Here is a 25268-nt window from a genome sequence, read left to right as displayed (position 1 = left end):
TACCTGGGATATGGCCCAAAGAGCTGAGTTCTACTCCAGGCAGCATGAAGCAAAGACAAGGAAATTACAGAATTTACACGAGAAGGAAAAATATCTTCACACTGCCATTTAAAATATTTGAAGAGCAGCAATGCTCATGGCAACAGCCGATTCTCACATTCCTGACATTCCCATGTAGCTTAATGTAGCTTAAAAACTGCTAACAGCAGTCAGAAGTTGGAAGGGAGTCTAAACCTAGTGCAAATACCTCTTCTTTGCTCATCACTACATAAATTTTCACCTCTCATCAGCAACCAACCAACTAACCTTGAATCACAGTTTATTTAAACCGTAAATAAATAAAAATCTGCTCCTGCTCAGCAAACTAGACAATACAGCAAGCATCTCTCTGAGACAATTGTGAAGGTTGAGAGAAGGCTAGAGTGAGAACCCTGAAAATCATACTTAAAAAGTGAAAAAAGAAAGCAAATTTACATGCTAGTTTCCAGAAACTGGATCGTCAGTCAAAGAACTTGCCACTTCTGTACTGGCAAGAGAAAAGAAATTCTGTTTGGTGTCATACACGTCCTCACAAGAGGCCAACTGTTCTGTACTGGAATGATTATCAGCTGAGGGAGCCAATTCTCATTTCAGCAGTATAGTTGAGACAGTAGAATTCAGGGTCAACTCTTTATTTCACACAGCATTTATTAACTTTGTGGAATTGTTGCCTCAAAGTTCACACTGTTCTCGGAAAAGTCAATAGCAAATATAAACTAAAAGGTTGCTGGACTTCCAGGCTGTGTTTCTTGGCAATACATCCAGTCACTGTCATCTAAAAATAAGTAACAAGCTACAGTCTTTGAATTCTTAACATTTCAGGTATCAAATGTCATCAACTGGAGAAAAAGAAATACATGATATTCCTCTTGCCAGGTGAATTAAAAAACAAAAAAAGATATTTTCCTTCCTTTGTCCCTGAAATAGACTTATATTATCTGTACATGTAATGTGTCAGACTTGCCAAGGCTAAATATACACAAATCCAAACTGGATACATTTACATGCTTCCTAAGGATAAGCATACAGGATGGGCAGGCCTATGTATCTGAAAATGAACAAATGTGCAATTTTAAATTCAGAAATACAGATATTGGTTCTAGCAAAACAAAGCTTTATGCCTCAAACTGCCAGCAAGCTATCAGGGGCCACATAAAATTGTCTGGAATGTATGGCTAAAATTTTCCTGATGATCTCCATGGCTCACTGGTATATTTAAAGATTTTGGCTTAACTGCTCTGGATTCTCACAGTTCAAAATAAGTCCTTTTGAAATAAACTAGGATCACTGGAAATGAAATCTGGCAACAGGTCAGTAATCAAAGATAACTAAGTGGAAAGTGAGATGTAAAGTTTACCCTTGTGATTTACTGGATTTTTGGTGTGAAAGGGAGTGGATATACAGTGTCATGATAGAGTCTGGAAGAAGCAACTTGCAACTGTTGAGCCAAGCAAAACGTGGACTTTAAAAATTAGAAGAAGGAAAAAGCTGAGGAAAATATCTTTTGGTCTGACAAGGCCTGACTTGCTAGATAGTACACTGTTTCTCAATCTTACGGCCATGATTTCACTTACTGCTGTGTAAGAAGGTGGGCACTGGTTCCTCTAGCAAATCAATTTTTGATGGGAAGATGGTAACTACTTACCTGTGCAGCCTTATATTTGATTTCACAAAAAGAAGACAAAGAAGAATTTAGGTTTTTATATTCTTTTCAGAATTAGAGTGACATACTTCTATTTCACTGAGCCATGTCATGCAAACCTGCCAGAAAGCCCTTGACTGCTTTCTCTGCAGATCAGCACTGTTGCTGGGGCTGCACAGATCACTACTTTGACTCTTTCAATGACCCTGCCCAACACAGAGCGAGGAGAAACGCAGAGCTTACAGCAGGCTGAAGAGTTCCCTGTAGTTCTCATCACCTTTTCCTTCAGATACCAGGCTGTCCAGCTTATCGATCAGCTCAGCTTCCACCTGGATGAAGAAGCAATTGGTTACAAATCAGCTGTTCATGTAGAAGGACAAGAGTTCCAGACACTGGGAAGAAGTTTCTCTGTGGATCAGTTCAACAGACACACTTCTCTCCTTTTTCAGTGAAATAGGAGGACAAAATCTAAATTATCCTTTTGTTTATCAGTGTCTAAATGAACTTCCCAGGGCAGATAACGCTGCTTCTTCACAGGAATTTCTGAAGTTTATTCTCTTTATCAAATAAATCACTAAGACAGACTTTCAGTGAACCAGTATACCAGATAAACTGTATCCAGTTCTGTAACAGAATATCCACAGAGAGAAACTAATTTATAGTGTGATCGCCACTGAATAACTGGGACGGTTCTGCTGGTAGGTAACTGATTTCCAATCATCCAGGCATCACTACATTGCAAGATTATTTATTCATTAAACCCAGTTTTGTCAAGCCTCTCTGTGATTATATGACGCATTTTCTTTTCACGCTTACATAAAGGGCCACAACAGTATCATTACGTTTCTTTTCCCTTACAAAGGTTTTGAATATGTATTCATTTCCTCCCCCAGTCTAATACGTCCTATTACCAAGTTTGATATCAGCTATTCCCATGAAATTGATTCAAGTGCAGAAATCAATGTATCTAACATTAAACAAAATTATTTCATGTAGTCTTGCAAATCTTGTAGAAAACATACTTTCAGTACTAATGAAGACAGAGGTTCTTAAAGGTTGAAACTGTTTGTGGAAATATGGCTTGTTTTTATTTAAAGACAAACATAATTTGAGTTTGTCTATGTTTTTCAGCTGCCAAATTGCTGCAGAGGAAGTTAAGGTGAGAAGGAAAAGCAAATCACCCAGTGGTACACAAATGGAGTTGGTGCTCTTGTTGCTGAAATCATTAAAGGGAAGCCTGATATAGTCCATGAATCAGACTGCATTGTTATCCAGTATTGCTGAAAAAATAACCTTGTTAAAACATGAGCTACTGACAAAAATAAAAAAAGGACTTGAAAATGAATTTCCAGGATTTTTGTATTTTTTGACAACCAATTTATTGTTCAAAAAGTAAAGAGAAGCTCAGAATTTAAAAAAACCCCTACCCTCTCTTTGCTTGTGATCTACAATGACTTGACAAAAATCAGTAATGCATGTGTCCAGAATATATCTAGCATTATACTGGACAACAAATAACCTTCTGATTCCAGCAGCTAATGTTAATAAGGTTTAATACATCTTGTGCTATTTAACTATTTTATTTCATTCTCACTAATACAGATGATTATTCTGTCTTTAATCTTAGATAGTTACAATATATGCTTCATAAAACAGCGTGGAATTTTGCTCTACAGGCAATTAAAGAAATATTCTTGGAGCTCTAGTTTAGAATACATTAATGAGTGTAAAAATTAAATGAAGATTATGAAAAGTTCATCTTGATACAGTAAGTATAAACAGGTCCAGAAACTTGAAGATGACTGTAGGTACCAGTAACTGTAAGTGCCAGACCTGGGACTGTTCTATTGTTATGCTAAAACAAGCAAAAAGAGGACCAAGATCAAATGCTACTGTAATAATAATAGTAAATAATAATAACAGTAATAATCAAGGGAGTTGAAGAAAAAGAAAAGCTGAAGCTCCTGGTAATACTTTTCCACACAGTCTTTAATAGGTCAGGCTATGGAAAAGGTCTGCTATTCTCCTGGAATGACAGATTAGATCTGGCATTTTAATGAGTGTGTGGATAATAATTGCATGAATTATGATAATTTAAATAAAAGGATTTACTACTTCAGAGTGCTTATTTGCAAATATTTGCTCCAATATTGCCCCAAAGACAATGAAGCACAGTCATCTCAGGGTTCAGTCCAAACCAATTCTTCATTACTGGTATTTTGCACTTCAGGGATCTGTTTTGCAGTGGAAAATTTAAGCAATTCCATCCATGATTGGGCAACAAAATGATGAAGAATCCTCTCCCTGTTTATGCAATCAGAGCTCACAGCAGGTGGAAGCTACAGAACTGTTGCTGGGCAAAATCATTCCAGGAGAGTGCTACAATTTCTTTAAAAACAATAGAAAGTCTGTTTCAAAGCATGGTATAATTAATTACGCAATACCACCTTCTAGCTGGAAATTGAAGACAGAGCACAGCAAACACCACTGTGTTCTCAAATACTGGCTATATCTTTACATCTCCATTTTTGGTTCTCAGTCTGACCCATTTAATGGTTGACTAATAATCTAAATGAAACCAATGAGAGCAGTGAGAGCCCAGCACTTACAAAATTCTTTTCCTCATCTCCGATGTGATGAGCACATTGCTCCTCATCTCTATGTTCATGGGAAATGTACCTTGCTGTAAAGTACACTCGTTAAACTTGGGAGTCTTGTAATAGTTTTGTGAATTATGCTTCAAATTTATATTTTTATATTTTTACATGACAACATCTTCTTCACAATCAGAAATGCATCAACAGACAAAACTCCTTGCTTCCAGCCGGACAATGCAGATAGACAGAGCAAGAAAAATAATACTGCAAATGTTTGGGAACTGACTTCACCTGTTTGAAGTTGCCATTCTTTCTCTGCTCCCAGTCCATCATGTCGTGGAAGATAGGGATCATGATATTCCGGACTTCAGGTTGTGGAACAAGTGTAACGCCAAGAAAGGGGCCAATCATTCCCGGAATGAAGTGAATCTTATGCTCACCTGCACAACACAAAGTAACTGTAATTAAATAAAAGCCTTTGTTATCTGTCACTGAGAAAATAGGAAACTCCCACAGGAACAACATATACATATCTAGTAGTAAGCATGAGCATTCTAAAAGCAAACACACCCTTTTCTTGAAAGGACTGGAAAAACTATTTGCTTTACACCATTCTTTACAAATTCTCTAAGAGCATTTTTAATTTCACTGTGAAAGCCTTCAGCAAAAATTGTCAGTGCATTTGACTTGCAAAGGAATTCAAACTGCCAAAAATAACCAAACTAAACCATACTAACTAGGGGGAAGAGAGGCCACAGATATTTCTAATTTGTGAACAAAAAGATTTTGAAAGGGCTGATAAGAACAATGGAATTTAATAAATCATATTTAGATTTCAAAGAACTACAACAGAGCTCTTCATCCTCTGTGCTATGGAAGTCTCAATTTCCTAACTGACCTTGACTTAGGACCAAATTGCATTGCTTCTCAGCAACAGAAACCCAAGGCATTTTGCTAACAGTCTCTTCTGTGGCATGCTTACTGTGCAGTCGCAGAGAATAAATCAGAACAGCCATATTTGGAAAAAGATTCAGTGATAGATATCTGTATCTACATATCTAAAACAGGCTTCTCAACTCTCATTTGAATTTGTCTACCATCATTTTTTTGTTATTTGATCTCTGTTATTTTGGAGAGCCTTCTTTTCTCCACACAGACGCTTAGAGACTGTGATCAAGTCTGTCTGCATCATCTTAGTTGTGCAAGACAGGTCAGGCTTATTCAGTATTTTATAATAAGGCATTTTCTTACTTCTGAAGTCACCTTCCTGACTGTTCTCTGAACTCTGTCCCATTTGTCTTTGTTTTTTTTTTTTTTTCTTTTTTGAGCTGTAGAAAGCAGGACCAGGTGAACTACTCTAGAATGAACTGCACTTATGAAAAAAACATAGCACTAATATCATCCCCCTTCTCTTACTCAAGATTCTTACATATTTTGTCAAAGATTATGGTATCTTTTTTACTCATGGCATTTTACAGGTAGCTCCCCTTCACCTGATTATCAGCATGATATGTTTGCGGTCTTTGTTTTCTCAACTAGCACTCCTACCTATATTCCTACAAATAAAATATTTATATTTGGCTTTCTGAATATATTGCTTACAGCCACATTATCAAGTTATCCAATCTGATTTGTACCATTCCCTTGCCCTCTTAATGATTTACCTGTTCTCAGAACCTTGTATTATTTGTGATCTCTATCAGCAAACATGTTTTTTTCCTTTTATAATACTATGTGCTTTCTTTGTCCTCAAACATTTCCATAGGTGTTCATTTTTGGTCCCTGATGGAGACAGGGTACTGGCCTAGCTGGACTTGCTCTGATACAGTAGTTACTTGGCTTTTCTGAATTACCTAAACCCAAGACTGCTGCAGCACACTTCTAAAAGCACAAGTTCTAGATGAAAAAACTCCATTTACCTTTTGAAACCTGTGGCGAGACACATTTTTCCCCACTTTGTAACATGCTTAATTTCTTAAGATTCTATGTATCATTTAAGATACATTTCTTAAGATTCTATGTATCATTTATCATTTTATGTATCATCTAAGTTCATTTAAGAGGTTAAATGAACTGCAGAAGTTGAATTTTTATCACAAACATTGTTATTGCAGACAGGGCTTTTGTGGGTTTTAGTTTGGGTTTTCCGGTTTGTTTTTTAATTCCTTTTTTTCTTTAAAGTATTAATGTAGAATTTGTTATGCATACTAGATACCTGAAGACACCAAAAAAGAAGCTTTACTGTATCCCCCTTCTGGGCATTATGATCAAACGCACATAGCTATGGCCTAGTGGTGGACTTGGTAGTGTTAGGTTTTACAGTTGGACTTGATGATCTTAAGTGTCTTTGCCAGCCTAAATGATTCTTTGACTCTATAATTTTGAATCATTACAACTTTGGCATTTGAATCATCTAGGTAATTGCAAAGCTGGTTACAGCTGTGAAGATTTAAATTTCTACTTTACAGCCATGGATCAGACAGAAGTCAGAGAGTAACAGTGTATCTCCATATGAAGATATGGATATGGATATATCATCTCCATATGAACCTGTCTGCAACACAGTTAAAGGGATTGGAAAAAGCTGATTTAATATTTGCAAATACCTGAAAACTGTCACTGGTGTGTCTAAACAACCAAAACCTGCCACCATCAGATTTGAGAAGAAAGCATTCAGATTCATAGGAATGTATTATCTCAAATAAAAAGGTATGATTAGACAGTACAGAAGAGAGCTTTTGGTGGAAGAAGCGCTTCCTGGTTTTACAACTCTTAAGAGAAACTAAATATTGTACCATGCTACAAAAAGTGTAAAAAAAAATAAATTCCAACAGAAAGCTGGGGCTACTTTGCTTTGGCTGCTAGGACAGAGAAGGAAGGGACATACCCAGGTTCTGCCACATGCTGAACAGCTCATATGCCATCATCACTCTCATATCACCATACCTGAAAGAGAGGAGACAGACAACTGCCTAATGGAACAAAAACTGACAAGGCAGTGATGTTAAAAAATAATATCAAATTCACATTGAACTCAACATAAGAAAAACAACTTGACCACTTATTTATTTCCCAAGCATCTCCACATCCCAAGTTGCACAATAAATCACAGGGACTTGTGGTAGAAAAAGAAGTCTCTTTTTTGAGGTGGTAGAAAAGGCTGGAAACCCAGCAAAACATGTTCTTACTTATCTAGAATCTTCTTCCTCTTAGCTGGTGTGGCATTTTCTAGTTGGAGACTTGGCTGGTTTATAAACAAAACTGCCAGGCTGAAATAAGAGTTCCACACCTGTGACACAGGAAAGAAGTTTTATAACATTAAACTCCAAGGAGTAGGTTTTAAACACGTGTAGGAAGACATATATTCCTTTATATGTAGGATAAGACTACATATCTGTTACATCCTTTTTGTAATCAAGATGTAACTTAATTGAGATACTAAACTCTTATGGATACCAATGGATTATTTAAAACCTAGTAGGAACAAAAATTAAAAACCCCAAGAACGTAAATGCCACTAGGCTTTCATCTTAGCACCAGAGTTCAAAAATGAATAAAACTTGGTGACTTCAGCCAAGTTTTAAATCGTTCTTTTTCTCTAGGCTAAACAGATTTTATCCCTCAGAAAAATGCAGGAAATATATCCTGAATAATATAATTCCTATAATTTAAGGCCTATAAGCTATAGCCCTATAAGCCTATAACAAGGTCTATAATTTAGTCTGTTTTCCCAAAGAAATGAGGCTTTTGCCATCATGGTGTGCGTGCACGTGCTTAGGTACATGTCTGGTAGCTTTTCCTCAGTAACAGTGATTTTGTTGCCCATTTTCAACTCCATAGGGAAAACACTCTTTAAGATACTGTGTTTCTCTCCTGTGGGAGAGGAAGATCATGAATGCTCCAACTTCAGGAAAAGCACTGCTTGAGTTTACATTTTATTAGGCATGAATCTGTAAGACAGCATGCTTCATTAGCTCCACTGCTTATGAAGATACTTGTCTCCTTTACGATAGGCTCAGTTTTCTTGATTTGATCTTACAATCTATCTGCTCTACTTCCCCTTAATTCCAGAGCACATTCAAATTCCTGCCTTTTATCAGTTAGCTCATCTTCCTCACAGATACTGAAATAAATGCTGCAAATATCTTCAGCTAATGTAGAGAATAGCTCTTGTTTCTTTGTTACCATTAGTTTAAAAAGATGTCATAACATTTTCTCAGTATCAATTCTTACTTTAAAATCAAAGTCCGTTTCCGTGAAATTCTTATGCAGGGCAGAAGACAGGTACTGAACTGTCGTAACTATGATGCTGCAAGCAAAAGAACAGAAAAGAAAACTCATTTGCATCTGGAGTATAACATTACAGTGGGTGGTGCTGATTTTACTATACAGAGACAAGCATTCTTCACGTAATCACTGCTGGATTCGCACAGAAGTCACAGATCTTTCTATGCTGTAATAAACAGTTTGTACCAAGTGATACAAGATTAAAGATTTTCATCATTATTATCATTTTTTTGAATTTACACAGGAGCATTTAAATTCCTGTCTCTTTGGTATGGCTGGGCCATATTGCCTTCAGTGAACCAAAAGGATACACCCATCTTTCTCCTATTTTAAGCAGAAAGCGGTTGTTTTGTTGTTCAAAGAAGAGCAGCTCAAAAAGTTTGAGCTGTCAGTCTTGGTTATACAATGGTTCTTTTTTCTGGCACACACTTAAACTTAACCTATTTGTGAGCATTTTGCCATTCTGCATTATCTGGTATTTGTTTGTAGGTGGCTAAATACACCTTAGTGAAAGGCAATCAAGGCATGTGAATAATAAATAACATGTATATAAGGCTACAACAGTATCAAGGGAAACGGCACATCTCTGATTCACGTGAAAGCAATGCTTCCAGCAGCACTGCTAAATGGACATTCAGGCTAAAGGTTTATGGCAAAATTATGCTGAAGGGAGCTAGGTGACCTACAGCATCTGAGGTAACTACTCTTTTCATGTGGATTTCTTACGGAACTTCATTTAATCATTGCGCTTGAAATACTGAAATCCACTTCTTTCACTTTTCATTAGCACTGTGAACTCGCAGAGCATATAACTCAACTGAGCATCAGCCTTTAGGCAAATTTCCATGGTGTCTTCTTGTAATGGGAACCCCTCCAGTTGTCAGTTAGTAGTAATTCTATAGCTAGTTTATCTAAAGAAACAAGAAACTAGTAAATAATTCCAGCCACCCTGTGTTTACCACACTGCTACCGTTCCAAACAGCATAGTACTTAACCCATCAGAAGCAAGAAAATTAGATAAAATTAAGTATTTTTGCTTTTGGTAGATAACAATTAATTAAGAAATAACTCATTGCTGGGTCTGCTCCTCCTTTTCTAAGATAGTTAACTGAGTCCTCCTAGGTAGGTTAAGAAGTGATGTTTATGAGACAGGTATTTAATATAGTAATTTACTGAGAAAGGGAGTTGAGAGGCCTCAATACCACCCAGTGTGGGCTGCTGTCCCTTGCCATGCGTTATAGCTGCTGTGCCACTCTTACCCTCAATGCAGCTACTTCAGCTTTGGGTTTAAACTTTCAACTCTTGATACTTGTACATTAAACTGATAGAGTTTAAGGAATAGAATGAATACAGAAGTCTCAGTTTGGTCCAGACTGTTAAAATAATTGCAGAATGAGATTGAGGACTCCAGAATTCTTGTCTCGATCACCACACCTCAGACTGATGAAACACTGCATCACTGCCCAGCTGAGGAGAAAAAATTCTGATATAGGAAGTCAGCAGTTTATACCTGCTTCCCTACTTACTTGCTGGTGAGCAACCTCATCACCATCCAGTCTCGAGGAAAGACACTCATTTTCATCAGGTTCCGAAATACACAGAAAATCTTCAGGAGGAACTCCTATCACATAGGGAAAAAAAAAAGAAAAATATCACCAGCTGCTGTAGATTAATCTCTTTTCTTGACAACGAAGCTAAATGTGCTCGATTTGAGCTTTGTATTACTAGGCCATTCACCTGAAAACACAGAAACAACATATATTGGGATATGGGTCTGTTCATTTTGTCCACATCTAATATGTACTTAACAAGTTGCAGCTGTCTTTTAAATCTTAATTTCTACAGTGAGATTAAAAATTTTGTTACATGCATAATTATAAATGACTTCTCATATTATCATCTAGAGTTCCCGTATCAATTTGCAGCTATTTTCAAATATACCGGGATCATAATAATTTAGTTATGCATTCGTTTAGTTAATGTATCTGTCCAAATTTCTTTGCACTTATGTCACAAATTTGACAGAAAACCACACACCCAAACCCAATGAAACTACATATGCTTTTAAAAATAATAACAAAACCCCCCATTTCTGGAAATATGCAGCAGAAAAGATCTCTTAAAACACATTTAGCTGACTATTTGCTTTCCAAAAAAAATCCCCAAACCTGAAGACATTTCTGGTTTTTGACTACCTGCACTTCTGTGTTTACAAAGAACAACAACAAGGATGAAACATGCCAAGTTGTTGGCCTTGCAAACTATGATTTTATTGTTTGTTTTTTCTTCTACACAGTATCAGGATAGTACAGAAAGTGGCAGTGCAAGGTTTCTTCAAAACTGTCCTACCATTATGCCTTAATCTGGGGAGGGGGAGGAGATTAATATTTTAGTGTAACTGAGCTAAGAGTAAAGCATCAGAAGCTCCTTGACTTTTGACCTCGTTCTGGCCTAGCTGTAACAGTGGTAAGTAACATAATGCCTTTCCATCCAAGAAAAAGTATTGGAAATATTGTTACAGAAACATTTGAAGGAAAAACCAAAGTAATGTATTTTATTAGGTCAACTATAGTTGGAAAAAACTTCGGGTATAAAATCTTCAACCTCTGTGATACTCCTGGAATTTATACTTAAAATTATCAGAGATACATGAGTGTTTGTCCTTACGGGTGTAAAGACAAATTTCAGCTCAAGGACAAACCTCTTCCCTGGTCTGACATAAGGACTATAGTTTAAACTGCTTAAAAAAATATCTAGTAAAAACTAATATTAATTAGTTTACCATATCATCTTCCTATGAGCAATTTGAAAGTTACCTGAAAGGTAGTAATCTCAAATTATCAACCTGAGATACACTGAACCCTGCAACCTAAAGGTAAGAATTATATCATCCCAAATTTATGTCCATGATTTATTCAGCCTTTCTACGCACACATGAACTATTTCGAACCTGAAAGCCTACTCAGAAAGGACTTCTTATGTTTCTCCATTTCATTTAAGGCAACATAAGTTCCTGCCATGTTACATTCCTCTTATTGTCCACATTTTATTGAGTGCCATGCTAATCAAAAGCATTTTATAGAAAATTGTGCTTTATTTATAAAATTATTCTGCCTTTTTAACAGATGGTTGTCAGAGATACTCCTTCCTGTGGAAGTTGAGATAAAAAGCTAGTTTCTGATGTTTTGAGATGTCCTGTTTCAAAATGTCAGTGACAAAAAAAGCCACCAGAGAGGTCTGTACCCCTCACCAACCCCTTCTGCTCATGAATAGCCATAATTTAAAATAACGTTCACAAATTTGGCAAGTATGCAGCAAGTGGAGTAATAAGTTTACTGCTTTCCCAAAAAAAGTTTCATTTGCTAGAGACATTTGTATCCCCAAAATGGCTTGAAATTTCTCTTTTGGCATAAAATCAACACTCTTTGTAAGTTTAACATCTAGTGAAATGCTACAGAACAACTGACTTTACATTCCTGGGATAAAAAAAACCCTGTTCCTCTTGACTATGTTCTATATGGTACGACAACAATATAATTTTAAGTCTAATAAACATCTATCTCGGAACTTTATTTGCTCTTAGGAAAATAATTGAGTGCGCGGTCATCTTAAGTGTTTTTGTAACACGACACCTATTATTATAAAGATGAAAGGAAGGTCCATGACTAGAGTGCCAGTGAATGGGAACGATTAGCAGAGCAAGTAATGCTGAAGGGATTTCCCTCTGCTCTCCCATTCGGAGCAAATCACCCTACAAAAACAATGTTCTGTTGTACCTTTAGTTCATCCTTGCTCTGAAAGTTGTCCAGTAAGTGCTGGAAATGAGTGTCTGACATCTGACGAAGCAAAGATAAAAGGCAGGAGACATATTCTCCCTGTTGACCAAATGAGAAACTATTTAAATTCAGACAATCAGAAATTTCATAAATACAAAACTCAACCTGGGGTAAAGGTATAAAGGGAGGGGTCTGAAATGGCCCCAATGCCTATGAGAGGAAAGCTGACATGCACAGAGATTAAAAATACTGCATGTTAACAGTTCTCGAATTACTGTTAATACACAGGAATACACCTCCTCCACAGATGCCAGTTATAAAGGTTTTTTAACCAATGTTGTAGTCTAAACAAAAATAATTTAAAATAATTAATACAGACGTTAATGAATTGTCCTCCAAGCATGCAGTTTTTGACAATCACCTTTTCCAGTTACTTAATATACTATGTCTCTCAAAGGTGTGACTGCAGCTCATGCAGACATACCAGCAATTAGTTAAACTAATTGGCTCAGATACTCAAACCAGCACATCATGATGACAGCATGGGACCAGTATGGCCTACAAAAGGTGTCTAGAATCTTGTAAATATTTGGCTTATTAGTGTTCAACAAGATATATGCTGTCATAGCTACAGTACTAGCAGTATTGCAGTAAGATATTCTGAATATAGTTTGGGTAAGCCTACATGAGCTACAATTACATTTCTGGCCTGCAAAGCAGATGCACCCTAACCAGTTACCACAGTATCCCAAAGTGTTTTCCAAAGATGAGCTCCCCCATTTTACATATCTGAAAGCAAAGCACAGAGAAGTTAAGCAATGTGTCCAAGGTAACAAGGAAGGCAGTGCCAAGAACGTAAGCACTATGTCTTTTGACTGCCAGTCCCTTGCACAACACTTTTTTTTTTTTCCTCTGACAATGAACAATTAATTTGGAAAATATACAAACTAGTTTCTAAGCAGTATCTAATAAGATTCCACATATCACTGTGATGTGAAATATAAATTCAGGAACAAATACTATGGGATTTTATACCTGAGACTCTCCATTCCTTTTTTTTTTTTTTTTTTAAATTGTCTCAAGCATCTACCCAGAAGCTTTGACATAGGTTGTTCAAATAGACTCTACAGGGCTGAATTTCATTAAGAAAAAAAGTGTGCTCTTCGGTGAGAGGTGGCATGTGATAAATAACAGTAAGACAAAAGGTAGGAATAAAAGGAAAATGGGATGTTACTGGACATCTGCGAGCTAGTGCCTTTTGTGTTTTGTATCAAAGAACACATCTGAAAACTACTAAATTCCTTGTTCTTTATTAGGATTCTAGCATTTGTTACTTTATCTGAGCTAACATGGAAAGATACAACCTTTTCTCTTGTGTGAGAAGCATACCTCGGTGTACATCTGCCCCCAACAATACCTCTGAGGTTTCAGCCATTTGATAAAAAAGCAAGTCTAAAAAAAGGGATGTTCTGAGCAACAGCTTAACATCATACATTGTGCAAAAGCTGCATTATAGACTCTGACAAGCTAAAATAGACTAAAATAGGCTCAAATAGAAAAGGGCAACAAATCAAAAAAAGAACAAAGCTGAACAGCAAAATTCTATTCTTTTTCTTCTCTTCCATTGCATGTCAATGAAAAGATTTCTTCCCCTAGGCTTATGCAGTCAGTCTGGACAAAGTGGTGGCTTCTCCCTCTTCCCCCACCAAGCTCAACAGCTCACTTGACTTAGGATCTGTTCACTTCTTTTTCAAAAGTATGTTGCGTTTCATTTGCATGAAATACTTAGTGAAGCTGGACAGAAGCTCTCAAGGGTGTTAAAGGGACTTGTCCAGTGAGCATTATGGTATTTCTCGGTCTTAGGAATCAGAGGCTGATACTCATAGAGCCCTTGGTCAGGCGTATTTAGGGGTGAAGCCCTAGGCAGTGACCCGGCTAGCATATGCCTCAAGTTCTAATTAATAACTTTCAATCACAGCTGCAAAGACAAACAAGAAAATAACCTGGAAATCCACAAAAGCTTCCTGAGCTCCACTGCTTCCTGCAGACCTCACTACTGCACAGAGGAAGGGATGGATTTGTGGCTTATCAAGGGAAAGAGACAAAGCCCTGGGCATTCATGCAGCAGAGATGATAATGAGGTGCCAGTGGTGGTGAGGGACTGAACCAAAGGTTAGAGAAGCAGGAAATAGAAACTGATTGTTAGTTACTAACAGTGATTTCTGCTGTGCACTGCGGGCAACGCTGCCCTCTTACCGCCTCCTGAGACTGCGATTTACTCATGATTGTAAGCAGAGTTTGTAAAAGCACATCCAGGAGGCTCTCCACCATCATCTCAACCTCCTCCACGACATCTCCCTCCTACAGTAAGTGGTGAGCAAACAGACAGTTAGAAACTGGAGAGAATGGAATTGTCAAAGACAGTTCTGCTGAGTCAGCCATACCACAGACTCGTTTTGATATGAGCGCTCCGTAACAGAGGTTCAGGAGAGTACAGTCAAATTCCTCATTGGTACCAGATACTGTTGTTACGCCAATGTGTGTTACCTTATTAGTCTCTGATGGAAACGTTCAGGGTCACAGCAATAAAGGTAAATCTATAATCAGAGGTCTGCATACATTCTAGAACACAATGGCATCAAATCATGCTCAGGAACCTTTATTCCCTGGCAGCATTATTTTAGCTTATTACTGTGATACCTTTCATCTCATTCCTTTGACACAAACGCGTAACTTGTAGAATTCTATTGTAGAATGGTATGAATTCTATTTAGCACCATGAGCTCACTCCTTTAGAGTCAGGTGGGGAAACTTCACCACCCTCTGTTTATGAGCATTGCTTTAAATGATCCAAGTTACCATTTGAGATCAGAGTATTATGATCAAAACTGGGTGTTTAAACTCAGCAGTGATTTCCATAAGTAAGTGTGATTTCACTGATTGGATAATTTTAGAGTATTCTCTTAACATGAATCACAATGTGCTAGTTATTGTCTCCTGAAGAACTGCAAGTCCTAGAGCTGTGTAGAGCTTTTAAACTCCACTGACATCTAAGTTCTGGGCTTGGATGAAGAAAATTAAACAGTGTCAAACCTGGTAAATGTGTATGCTTTTTTCCCCTCCTAACAGCATGAACACTGTGTAATCAGAATGCTCTGAGTCACATGCACAAAAGCAGACCCTCAATTCAGATGTTCTCCTGCTGACAGAAAGTTAGCAGAATTTCATTTTTAAAAGGTTCTTTGAAAAACCTGCATTAAACTCTAAGAGTCCCTCAGTCTTCATTTTACTAAATCAGTGGTGCAATTAAAAAAAAAAAATTAAAAAAAAAAAAAAAATCAAGCAGCAGATTACCAAAGAGCTAGTCTTGATTATGGAGAAGATACTACTGAGGATCCCAGAGCAGATAAGTAGCTCCTTCTGCTGTCGTAGGTGAAGGTGAATGTGGTGAAGAACTACAGGTAGCAGGATGCGCCGGGACTCTGAAAAAAAGAAAATCAGATTGCAGCTCTTCCAAAAAAACCCCTAAAATTTCAACCATCTCAATCAGCAGCCTTTAGGTATCCAAATTAGCCTACTGATATAAGCACATTTGATTAATTGGTGCAACTTCTATTGTAGAGACTGTAGTACACTACACTTCTAAGAACTGTATCTAATGAATGATCTAGTTTCAAAAGTTCATAAATGACCATATTTATGTAGTCATATGTATATACACAATGTTCTCAGTAGTGATTCAACTTGGAAACAAGAGTTGTGCACTAATATTTTCTAATGCTGATTTCTTCGTGCAAACCCTCCTCACTTCGTGTTGCTTTCCAGCTCTATTGTCACAGCTAGGAGAGCTTCTCCAATAAATATATGCGCCTCTTGGAAACCTGCTACTTCTTCTCTTTTACCTGGCTTGCAAACCTGAATTTTACTAAAGAAGGGAGAGCAGGTAGCTGCTGCAGAAAACAGTAGCCAAAACAGTGGAAAAAAAATAGAGACAAGGGAAAAAGGTGGCAAGGTGTCAGCAAACAGACTGAGAGGAGAGATGGAAGGAAAACAAGTCATCACCATATGGGAGGCAAGAAAAAGAAAATATTTCTTCCTTTAATTGCAAGACCTCAAGTGTAGGTGGGGTGGGCAGGGAGGCAAAAGATAACTTTAGAAACTAGATTCATCTTCCCAGGGGCAGACAGGACATGGGAGAGATTGTTGACCTGGGAGTATTGGGTCATGCTTCCATGGGAAGGAAGAGGACAGGGGTCTACCATTATGTTGGGTGGAAAATGTGGTACCTATACAGTCATAGCTGCCTTGCAATGCTGAAGCTTTATTTCTGGTTTTTGATACTTCAGTGAGATGTCATGGTGCTATGCAGCAGGGAAAAGCATCATTAGGTGCCAGTATCATTGTGAAGAAGAAATGAAGGTTAACGGGAAGGACTAAAGCCCTGGACCCCTGGTGGGTCCAGTTACACCTGGCTTTCTTGAGAAGATAGAAAAGGAGGTTTTTGCCCATGAACTGTAATTAGATAAAATTCACTGCCTGTTTCACAGACACCTTTAGACTAATCTACTTATTCTCTATACTTTCATGTCTTTGGAGATGAATTTCAAATTTAAGAAAAAAATAAGTTTACAAACAATTCCAATGGATGGTTTAAACATGATTCTGTGTTATCATTCTCACCTTGCACTGAGTAGAATAATCTGAGTGCACTAACTTGAGATCCTTACTCAAGTAAGAAGATCCTTACTTCAAGAGAAGATAAACCTAATGGTGTTTTTTATCTTCCACTATTACCTTCTTAACTTCTTTTATTGAGACCTTTATTTGTGAAAAACTCACAGCCTTCAAACTCTTCTTCATTCAATTAATTCTTAAAGAATAACTAGTATGCTGAGCTAAAGAAATATTAAAGTTACATAAACATATTTTAAAATAATATGGTGGGTTTCTCATGTAACTTTATCTCCATTTCTCTTTCCCAAACAATAAGCTTGCTGGGAAGAAGGTTATCTTCCATGCAGGACAGCAACAGAAGAGTAACACTAAGTATCAAGTGAGAACTGGCAGTTTTAGTAATTGTCTCGATTTGTTAATGTATATATTTTTATCAACCTTTAGTAACTACAATTTATCCATGATGGATTGTCCTGGTTCAGCTAGGATAGGGTTAAGTTTCTCCCAAGCAGGGGGAAGGGCTCTCCAGCCGGGTTATTCATACCATGCTGAGGTCAGGTCCGGCGTGGCAGCACGGGAAGCGCGTGCGGCGGGCTGGCTGTGTTCACTGCGGTATTGCTCTGTATATCTTTTGTCTTGTTCATTGTTATTACTGTTTACTGTTGTTATTATTGCTATCGTTGTTGTTCAGATTGTTATTTATTACACTGTTGTATTAAATTTCTCCTTATTTCAACCCCGGGGTTTGTGCCTAACTTCCAACCCTGACCAGCTGAGGGTGGGTGGGGAAAACAGCAACGTGGTCTCCGGTCCCGGCAGGGCCTAAACCACCACATGGATTTATAAACATTTTCTACCACAGGGAAACTTACAAAGTATCTGCAGTGAATCTATTAACAATGATGCCACTGAGATATAAATAATTACACCAAGATTATTGGCATTCAGCAATAAATTATTTGCAACAAAGCAACTGCAAGATACATGTAACATGTTCCTACTCTTAGCTGGCAGCAAGACTTAGCCTCAGATGCCGCCATCTTACCTGAGAAAGAGAACAGGCGGCTGTCAACAGTGCGTGCAATAGACTGTAGCTTAACAACGTCCATTGATTGCCCGATGTGTACTGTACTGGGCATGCTGCCCAGAGTACCCCTCACGAACTCTGCTACTTCCTGCACAGTGAACATCTGCAACAGCTCATCAAAGATAGCAGGGAAGGAGTTCAGCAAAGCAGCCTGAAAAAAGTAAATGAAGAAACTGAAACTTTGGAATTCTGTAATGGCAGCTAAATGCAGTGAAATAGAAACAGTAAAACTAAATTAAGGGTCTGCAAAAAGCTACTAAATAGTGCACTATGGCTGGTGTTAATGTTTTGCAGTACCTAAAATTCATAGTGAACAAATTACACGTAGTACATAAAAATCAAGCACTGCGGCAATACTAAGTCTTATGGTAAGTTGAGCACATACATACTGTAGAGCTTCTAAAGGCTGTATTTTAGGACACAGCTTATAAAACAGAAAAAGCCTGATGTACCAGAGAACAGAAAGTAGTCCATTTTTGTTGATTTACTTTTTACAATAAATATAAAACTTACTTCTGATTAGAGTTCCATACCAAATTTTTGTACTGAGCAACTACCTAAGACAGTTAAAACTCTACAGAAAATATTCTGAAGTAAAGATCATGTTGACAGACCCTTAACCATGGCAGCACTCTCACATGACATTATAATATTTCTGCAGTGGGGTGGGGTGCGATTTGATGGGAAAGAGGCATTCCATCATGCAAGTAAGTGTGCACGTGATTGTTGCAGTAATGGATATATCCAGCAAGCTGGAGCTATCCTTGAAGTGTTTCTTAAAGTGCAGAAACAGTATCAGCACAACAACAACAAAATCACTCTTCATCTCGTATTTCACATTTTTTCAATTAATTTCTTTGTAACAGTAGAAAATTCCACGCATTGCCCTATCCTCAAGCTCCACCGACTTGGTGTCATACCTGACAACTGTCACACACCTCTAATGCTTTAAAATTCTTCCCTTTCTTCCTCTACATCCTACCAAGGTCCATACCTGTTTCCTCATTATAACTACTTAAATTCCTAGAGGGTTGCTGTCTTGAACTGCTGCACAGTCTGGTTTTGATTCAACTGTCTGTCTTCCATCCAACCCCCTGACCACACACACTTCCCTTCTTGCTGTTTCCACCTCCTGTGTCTGAATTCAGCTCTCCACACAAACCACACTGATTTCCTGCAGAAGTTCAGATTTACCAAACTTCGTTGCAGATCTCTGTTCAGTTTTGCCCTTCCAGAGTCTCACCACCTATCAGGATTTTCTTCTGTTCAAGTCCTCCTTTTCCTCACAGAATTTTTTGTTTTTGTGTTGCACACACATTTCTGTATCTCTCCCATTCTGGCTTTAACACCTGGCATGCCTCTTCTAATCCCAGATAATACACAACTTCCTTCTTTGCCAAGTCTCTCCTCAAAGTATCTTTTCCTTCAAACAACAGTGATATCTATTTAATAGTCACTGAGCAAAGTTTAAGTTATTTTTTTATACCTAACACTGTAGAGTCCATTAAATTATTCCAAATATACATGTACCTTTTTCTTCTTCACACTCTTTATCTCTCTCAACATTTTGTCTCATTACAATCAATTCAGATTACACAAAACCCCACATAGCCTCCTGGGTGTTGGCACCTATCTGTTGCTGTATACATACAACGTACTAACAAACTAAACAAGTATGAATCTTTTAAATAGCTCATGGTACTCTTGGAAGGCTAACAGCCACATATCCAGTCATCATCTTTAGCTTTGGGATAATACAAATGAGGTTACAATATTGGCCCAACAAATCCTTACAGGAGTTTTCCTAAATTTATTTCTTATGACAAAGCAGAAAGAAGGATTTCTGTTGTGGTTTAGAATATCTAGTAGGAAGCTTTGGAGCCGTCTTGAGGAACAGCTACATCATTTTATTCGTTCCTTGAAGAGCCCTTTTTGTACAACACCCTAAAATATGCTGGAACATTACTCATGTCAAACTAATTGCCTGGAGGGAAGGACATAATCAGTTTTAATCTCATTGCTGGAAAGAACTATACTGAGATCTCTCTAATATCCTGGATAAGAGGGCAAGTGTGAAGACAACCATGTTTGCTAGGGCCTCAAGCATTTCTGTAGATATTTAACAGTTGCCCAGACTTGCAAAACTAGTACACAATCCCCTTGGCTCCCCTGAACAATCTGATGCATATAATCTTGTATACATCCTCAGTACTGTCTTTTCAGTGTGTAGATGCCATAAACTGTTCCATTAATAACTGAAATATTCCACATTTCCTTATTTTAAAGTACCAGCCACTTAAACATTACATTCTGGTTTATATGCAGGAAAAGAGGGTTTTGGGTAGGGAAAAGGGATTAATTAGGAACATCCATGATGAAATACTTTTGCAGTTCTGGGGATTGTTACTTACAGAATTAAATGACGGCCTTGAAGTACCACCACATTTTTGTGGGGCACATGTCCCAGCTCCGCTCGCCTGCCCTCCAGGCTGAGAGGCCTATGGGGCAATTGGGATCAAGGGGCAACATAGTGGCAAGGGGGAAACAAAAAGTAAACTTTTCAAAGATTAAGCAAGGACAGACTTTACAGATTCTGAAGTAAGAAGCACCATAGTGAGAGAAAGGAGGAAAAAAAAAAAAAAAAAAAGACAAATAGAAAAGGGAAAATAACCCCGTCCTCAAACCTAGTCTCTGTCCTAAACAGCCACCATTCATAGGATGCTGTTTCCACTTGCTGTCACTTTGTCTGCAAAATTCTGTGCACTGATTCCTTATGTTCCTGGCTCATCTTATGATACCCACTAATGGGTGATTAAATAAAAGACTGGAGCAGCTGTTCTCAAAATCTTTCAGAGCAGTTTCTTAAGAAAGAGATCACATTGCTGGCAGCTCCCCTAACCGCTGGAGTCACTCTGATCTGTTGCAACATTCACAGCAACTGCTTCTTTGGCAAACTACAGTAGGTGTTCAAAACATCTGTAAATAGCAAATTTGCCATTACAAATCATCTTCATATTACCAGGCAGTTCTAGGTGGTCCGTTCTGACACTCCGTGAGCTGAGGCACACATAACACATTTGACATTACTATTTAAAACTTTATTAAACACAGAAGTATGTAATTTAGTGATCCTGAAAATATGAAAGAAACTTAGCAGCATCCTTACTCACTTTGAACAGTATCTTAGCCCCACATGAAGTCTTCATGAAATCATCTGGGCCATATTCAAAATAATGTATTAAATGTGAGTGTGGGTATCACAGTATGCTTGTGGTCAGGCTGCATATGATGCTGACTGTCATTTTAGAGTATGCTGGAAGTAAGTTTATCTGACTGTGAGTGCATCAATTGAAATTCCCTAATGTTGCTATGATCGTAAGCATTGACTTGAGCTGCTACAATTAAGGATTTAAAATTCCTTGAGGCCAACCATAAGACATATGAATGAGTCACTTGAAAATGCAGTTTACTTTTGTGAAGGGAAAAATTATACTCATGTCACCTTCCTCATGAGAGTTCACAGTTCAGCTCTCCTGCGTCTGTGAAGTGGTACAAAGCTACTGTCTAATAACATTAATTAGCTACGTCATTTTCAGTATCATCAGTTTATTAGCATTTAATCGTCATGTGCCATATATACTACCTGTGCAGAAAATAGCTGCCTTTTGGTTTGCCAGTTAAAGTGTAGAAAATAGCAAACCTGTGTGAAGATGAGAGTCTCGGAGCTCCTGCTGTCCAAGCTGAGCACAAATCTGATGGACTGGAAAAGCTCCTGGATGCTAGAGCGGAACTGTTCCTCCTCCATTCCACAAGTAGCTCTGGAGTAAAGGATCCGAGATTGGACAATGAACTTGAAAAGATACTCCAAGGCCTTAAGGAGCAGGAGAGGAAGGAGATTAAGATAGAGAAAAAGAGAGAAAGAAAAATAAAGGAGCTTTAAAGAGAACCAGGAAAGATTCTAGGTGCATAATGACTAAATTATTCAGCTTTAGAAAGGAGAAAGAAAAACAGGTTCTGTACATAATTCATTTAAGGAAGAGCTACTCATAGGCAAGTACCCATTCTTAACCAATACCCTCTGTTACTAGCATGTGTCACTAGCAAAAAAAGTATGCATTTAAGTCAAACAGATAAATTTGAGTTACGTAATTTGAGGAAAATCTTGGTGAAGGTAAGAAACGTCTCATGACTTGTCACAGTGACTGTAAGTACCTGAAGAAGATATTCTCCCATTTTCATTCAAATTTGCCCTTTAATTACTTGAGTTAGCTAATCTAGATTAAGGTAAATGGACTGTCAGTGGAACAGAAGAAGGGTTACCTGGTAAAAGGAGAATCTACTACTTTTCAATATGAACACAACAGCAAGGTTCACCTTTATTTCTGGCAGCTCTGGCAGCTACATGTACAAACAGAAACAAATGCAGATGCAGAAACAGAAGAAGACAAGAGCAGCACGTGCAGCCCTCTAGCAGCCCGTAACAGTAGCAAGCAGCAGTACTGTAGTGAGAATCTTTTCACTTCAAGCTGTGATAAGTTAAAGTGACTTTTATCATCACACATGAAACTTGGACAGCACTCAGCAGGGGGAAAACAACCTGCACAGAAGATGGCATTTAACACCGTTATACAATGGGTGATAGATGCTGCAGTCCCAGAAGACTGGCAAATTGGATCTTTTTGTAGTAGAATGATAATTTGCTCTATGACATATCCAGATTAAGTCTGAATTTGCAACCTAAATGTCTTTAATTAAAATTTTGTAAATAGCATTATTCAGAACTCCATTTATTTGGCAGGAGTGTCAATGAAGAAAAATGCATTGTTCTATGCAGCCTTTAACAAGCTTCCCAATTTATCAAAGGTTCTCACAGACACTAACAGAGCAATGTAATGTTCCAGACAGCAACAAGGTCTTTTTGATCATTTGGTGTGCACAACTGCCAACACTGAAACGTACTAAATATCAGTGAGATTTGGACTTCACTCCTTCCCTTAGTGCTTAACATGATACACCATTAAAGCAGGATTAAGGGAAGACATGACACATAGCTTGATGATATCCTCAAAATTCAGCACAGGAAACAAACATGCTGGAGCTTCAGTAATTATAGTGTATACAGAAGCATTTGTAATCGTCCACTCTATTTGCTGGAAAGTATTCTTGTCTTGCTTCACTGCTTGGAAACTGAAAGTTAATTCAAGTACAAATTTTGCCCTCATCAGATATTTTTGCATTCATAAGATGCCCCTCATTGAACTACCACACTATACACACAAATATGCAATGTTATGTTGTAAGCTTTAGAATGCTACAGCTTTACAGATAGAGAAGGGGAATGTGAAATTCCTCATAAAGTCATCACAGACTTCAAAATGCCACCGATACTTAAGGCCATTTTTTTTTTCAGGAATGATGGCAACCTCAGTAATTTGGCAGTACGTTATTTACACTTCTGTGCTAAAACCTCTCCCAGTGAAGCTTCCTTACACCAAAGAATTTCACCAGGAAATAACACTTTATATTTCTGGATAGTTTCCAGACAGAGGTCAATTGGTTCCCAAGTCAGCTCTTTAAGGTTAGCACCTCTGCTGCTAACACTAAATACAGCAAGGCAGGTGCCTGTACAAGCTGTTTTATACATTTGGTATAGACAACCATAATTCTAACCTGAAAGCTCATAACTTTAATGTGGAGATTATGTTTTTCGACGAATCAGAGGATTTATATATGACATTCTGTAATTCTCTGTTGAAAGGGCATGGCAGTCTTTCCGAGACACTCCTCATCCTTAGCACAGACAACCTCAACTGTTGCCTAGAACCTACAAAGGCAGTTAACTGAGGAGTTCAGTGTGCCTGCAGACATATGGCTGAGATAGTAAACACACAAATCAAGTCCCGTTAGCACAAATCAGCACTTGGACTAACTTCGACTCTTACTACTTAAAAAAAAAAAAAAAAAAATGTTTAAAAATCACAGCCATGATGCATATATGTGTCAAAAGCCATAATACACTGAAATAAATTTCAAAACTTCTATTATGTTTGGCATGGTATTAAAAATCAGTATCAAATTAAAGGAAGTTTCTTAAAAATGTAGTCTGTATGCATGTCCACAGAATATATGTGAGCACACACCACTCACCTGTGACGAGCAACCTAAAGACTCACGGTACATCACGTGCAAATCTTAAATGGATGAACAGCATCATAACCTGATTTCTTTTCAACCAAACAATCCCTAAATTCTACCAGTGGTACTCCAGAAGAAATGAGAAAAGATGTTAAGAAATGTGCATATAGATACCGCAGCTCAAAGAGCTTCCACTTACTACTGAGTAACCTTCCTTTCTTCTCTGAGTGACTGTCCGTATGCGTGTTTACTGTGTGAACGCAGAACAGCACATCTCAGCTTGCACAGATTATCTGGTGGCTGACTGCAATGTCCCAGGAGAATTTAAACCAGAATACCACTATGACAAAAGCCGCACCAGTTAGAAGCTTCTATGATAACAGAGGTAAAAAAGTGGATAAATTTCTGTGGTTATTCTGCAGGTCTAACGGATAAAGATACTCTTCAGAGACACTAGTGTCACTTGAGCCTTCAGGGATTATGCTCAGACAACATTTGATGGTTTTACTGTAGTACATTCATAAATCCAGCGAACAGCTGGGGACAGTACAGCTGCACATCTGGACTCATCTGCTGGAGAGTCTGTTAAATTCAAACAAAAGGCAAACTATACCTGACGTTCAGAGTAATGAACAGATGAATCACTCTTGTATAGAGCTGCTTTAAGCAAAAGGACAGATTACCTTCCTGACTCAAGGAACCCAAAGGTTACTTTAGGAAAGAATCTGGAGTATGTAGAATGGGTAACCTTATCATAAGCACAGTGTATGTAAAGAGGATTAGCTCTGAAGGTTTGAATCTCTTTCACTCTCCTGACTCAGGTGAATAAAAGCCATTTTCAGTAGTCTCCGAGTAACCACTTCACTGTTGAAGAGCAGCTAGTAAACTTCTTTCTGCTACTGTCCAATGTGTTTTTTCCAGAGAACCGCATACTTGCTTCAAGTACAAGAAGCATCTACTGTGCAGTTTTAAGAAAAAAATAGTGCAAAGGTTCAAGTGAAGGTACCAATTTGAGTCTTGTGAGAGCAGAT

General features: G+C 37.9%; 1 protein-coding gene across 10 annotated transcripts in view; it reads right to left on the bottom strand.

The window, feature by feature from the left end:
• DOCK3 (dedicator of cytokinesis 3) overlaps positions 1-25268 on the bottom strand; it is a 222402-nt gene that overhangs the window by 38760 nt on the left and 158374 nt on the right. For 5 of the 10 annotated variants that reach the window (XM_074913853.1, XM_074913859.1, XM_074913854.1 and 2 more), the window contains exons 23-35: positions 21803-21973; positions 20514-20600; positions 18061-18253; positions 15696-15823; positions 14556-14702; positions 12342-12440; positions 10092-10186; positions 8512-8587; positions 7467-7567; positions 7166-7224; positions 4570-4718; positions 1925-2010; positions 4-30 (exon numbers count right to left, since the gene is read on the bottom strand). In XM_074913853.1, the coding sequence (XP_074769954.1) occupies positions 4-30; positions 1925-2010; positions 4570-4718; positions 7166-7224; positions 7467-7567; positions 8512-8587; positions 10092-10186; positions 12342-12440; positions 14556-14702; positions 15696-15823; positions 18061-18253; positions 20514-20600; positions 21803-21973 (1418 nt within the window). The remainder of the gene's footprint in view (positions 1-3; positions 31-1924; positions 2011-4569; positions 4719-7165; positions 7225-7466; positions 7568-8511; positions 8588-10091; positions 10187-12341; positions 12441-14555; positions 14703-15695; positions 15824-18060; positions 18254-20513; positions 20601-21802; positions 21974-25268) is intronic. The other 5 variants (XM_074913862.1, XM_074913857.1, XM_074913856.1 and 2 more) reach the window with 4 other exon arrangements.

The sequence above is a fragment of the Athene noctua genome, chromosome 10 (assembly GCF_965140245.1).
Source record: "Athene noctua chromosome 10, bAthNoc1.hap1.1, whole genome shotgun sequence".
Taxonomy (NCBI): domain Eukaryota; kingdom Metazoa; phylum Chordata; class Aves; order Strigiformes; family Strigidae; genus Athene; species Athene noctua.
This window is presented reverse-complemented; position numbering and strand designations above follow the sequence as displayed.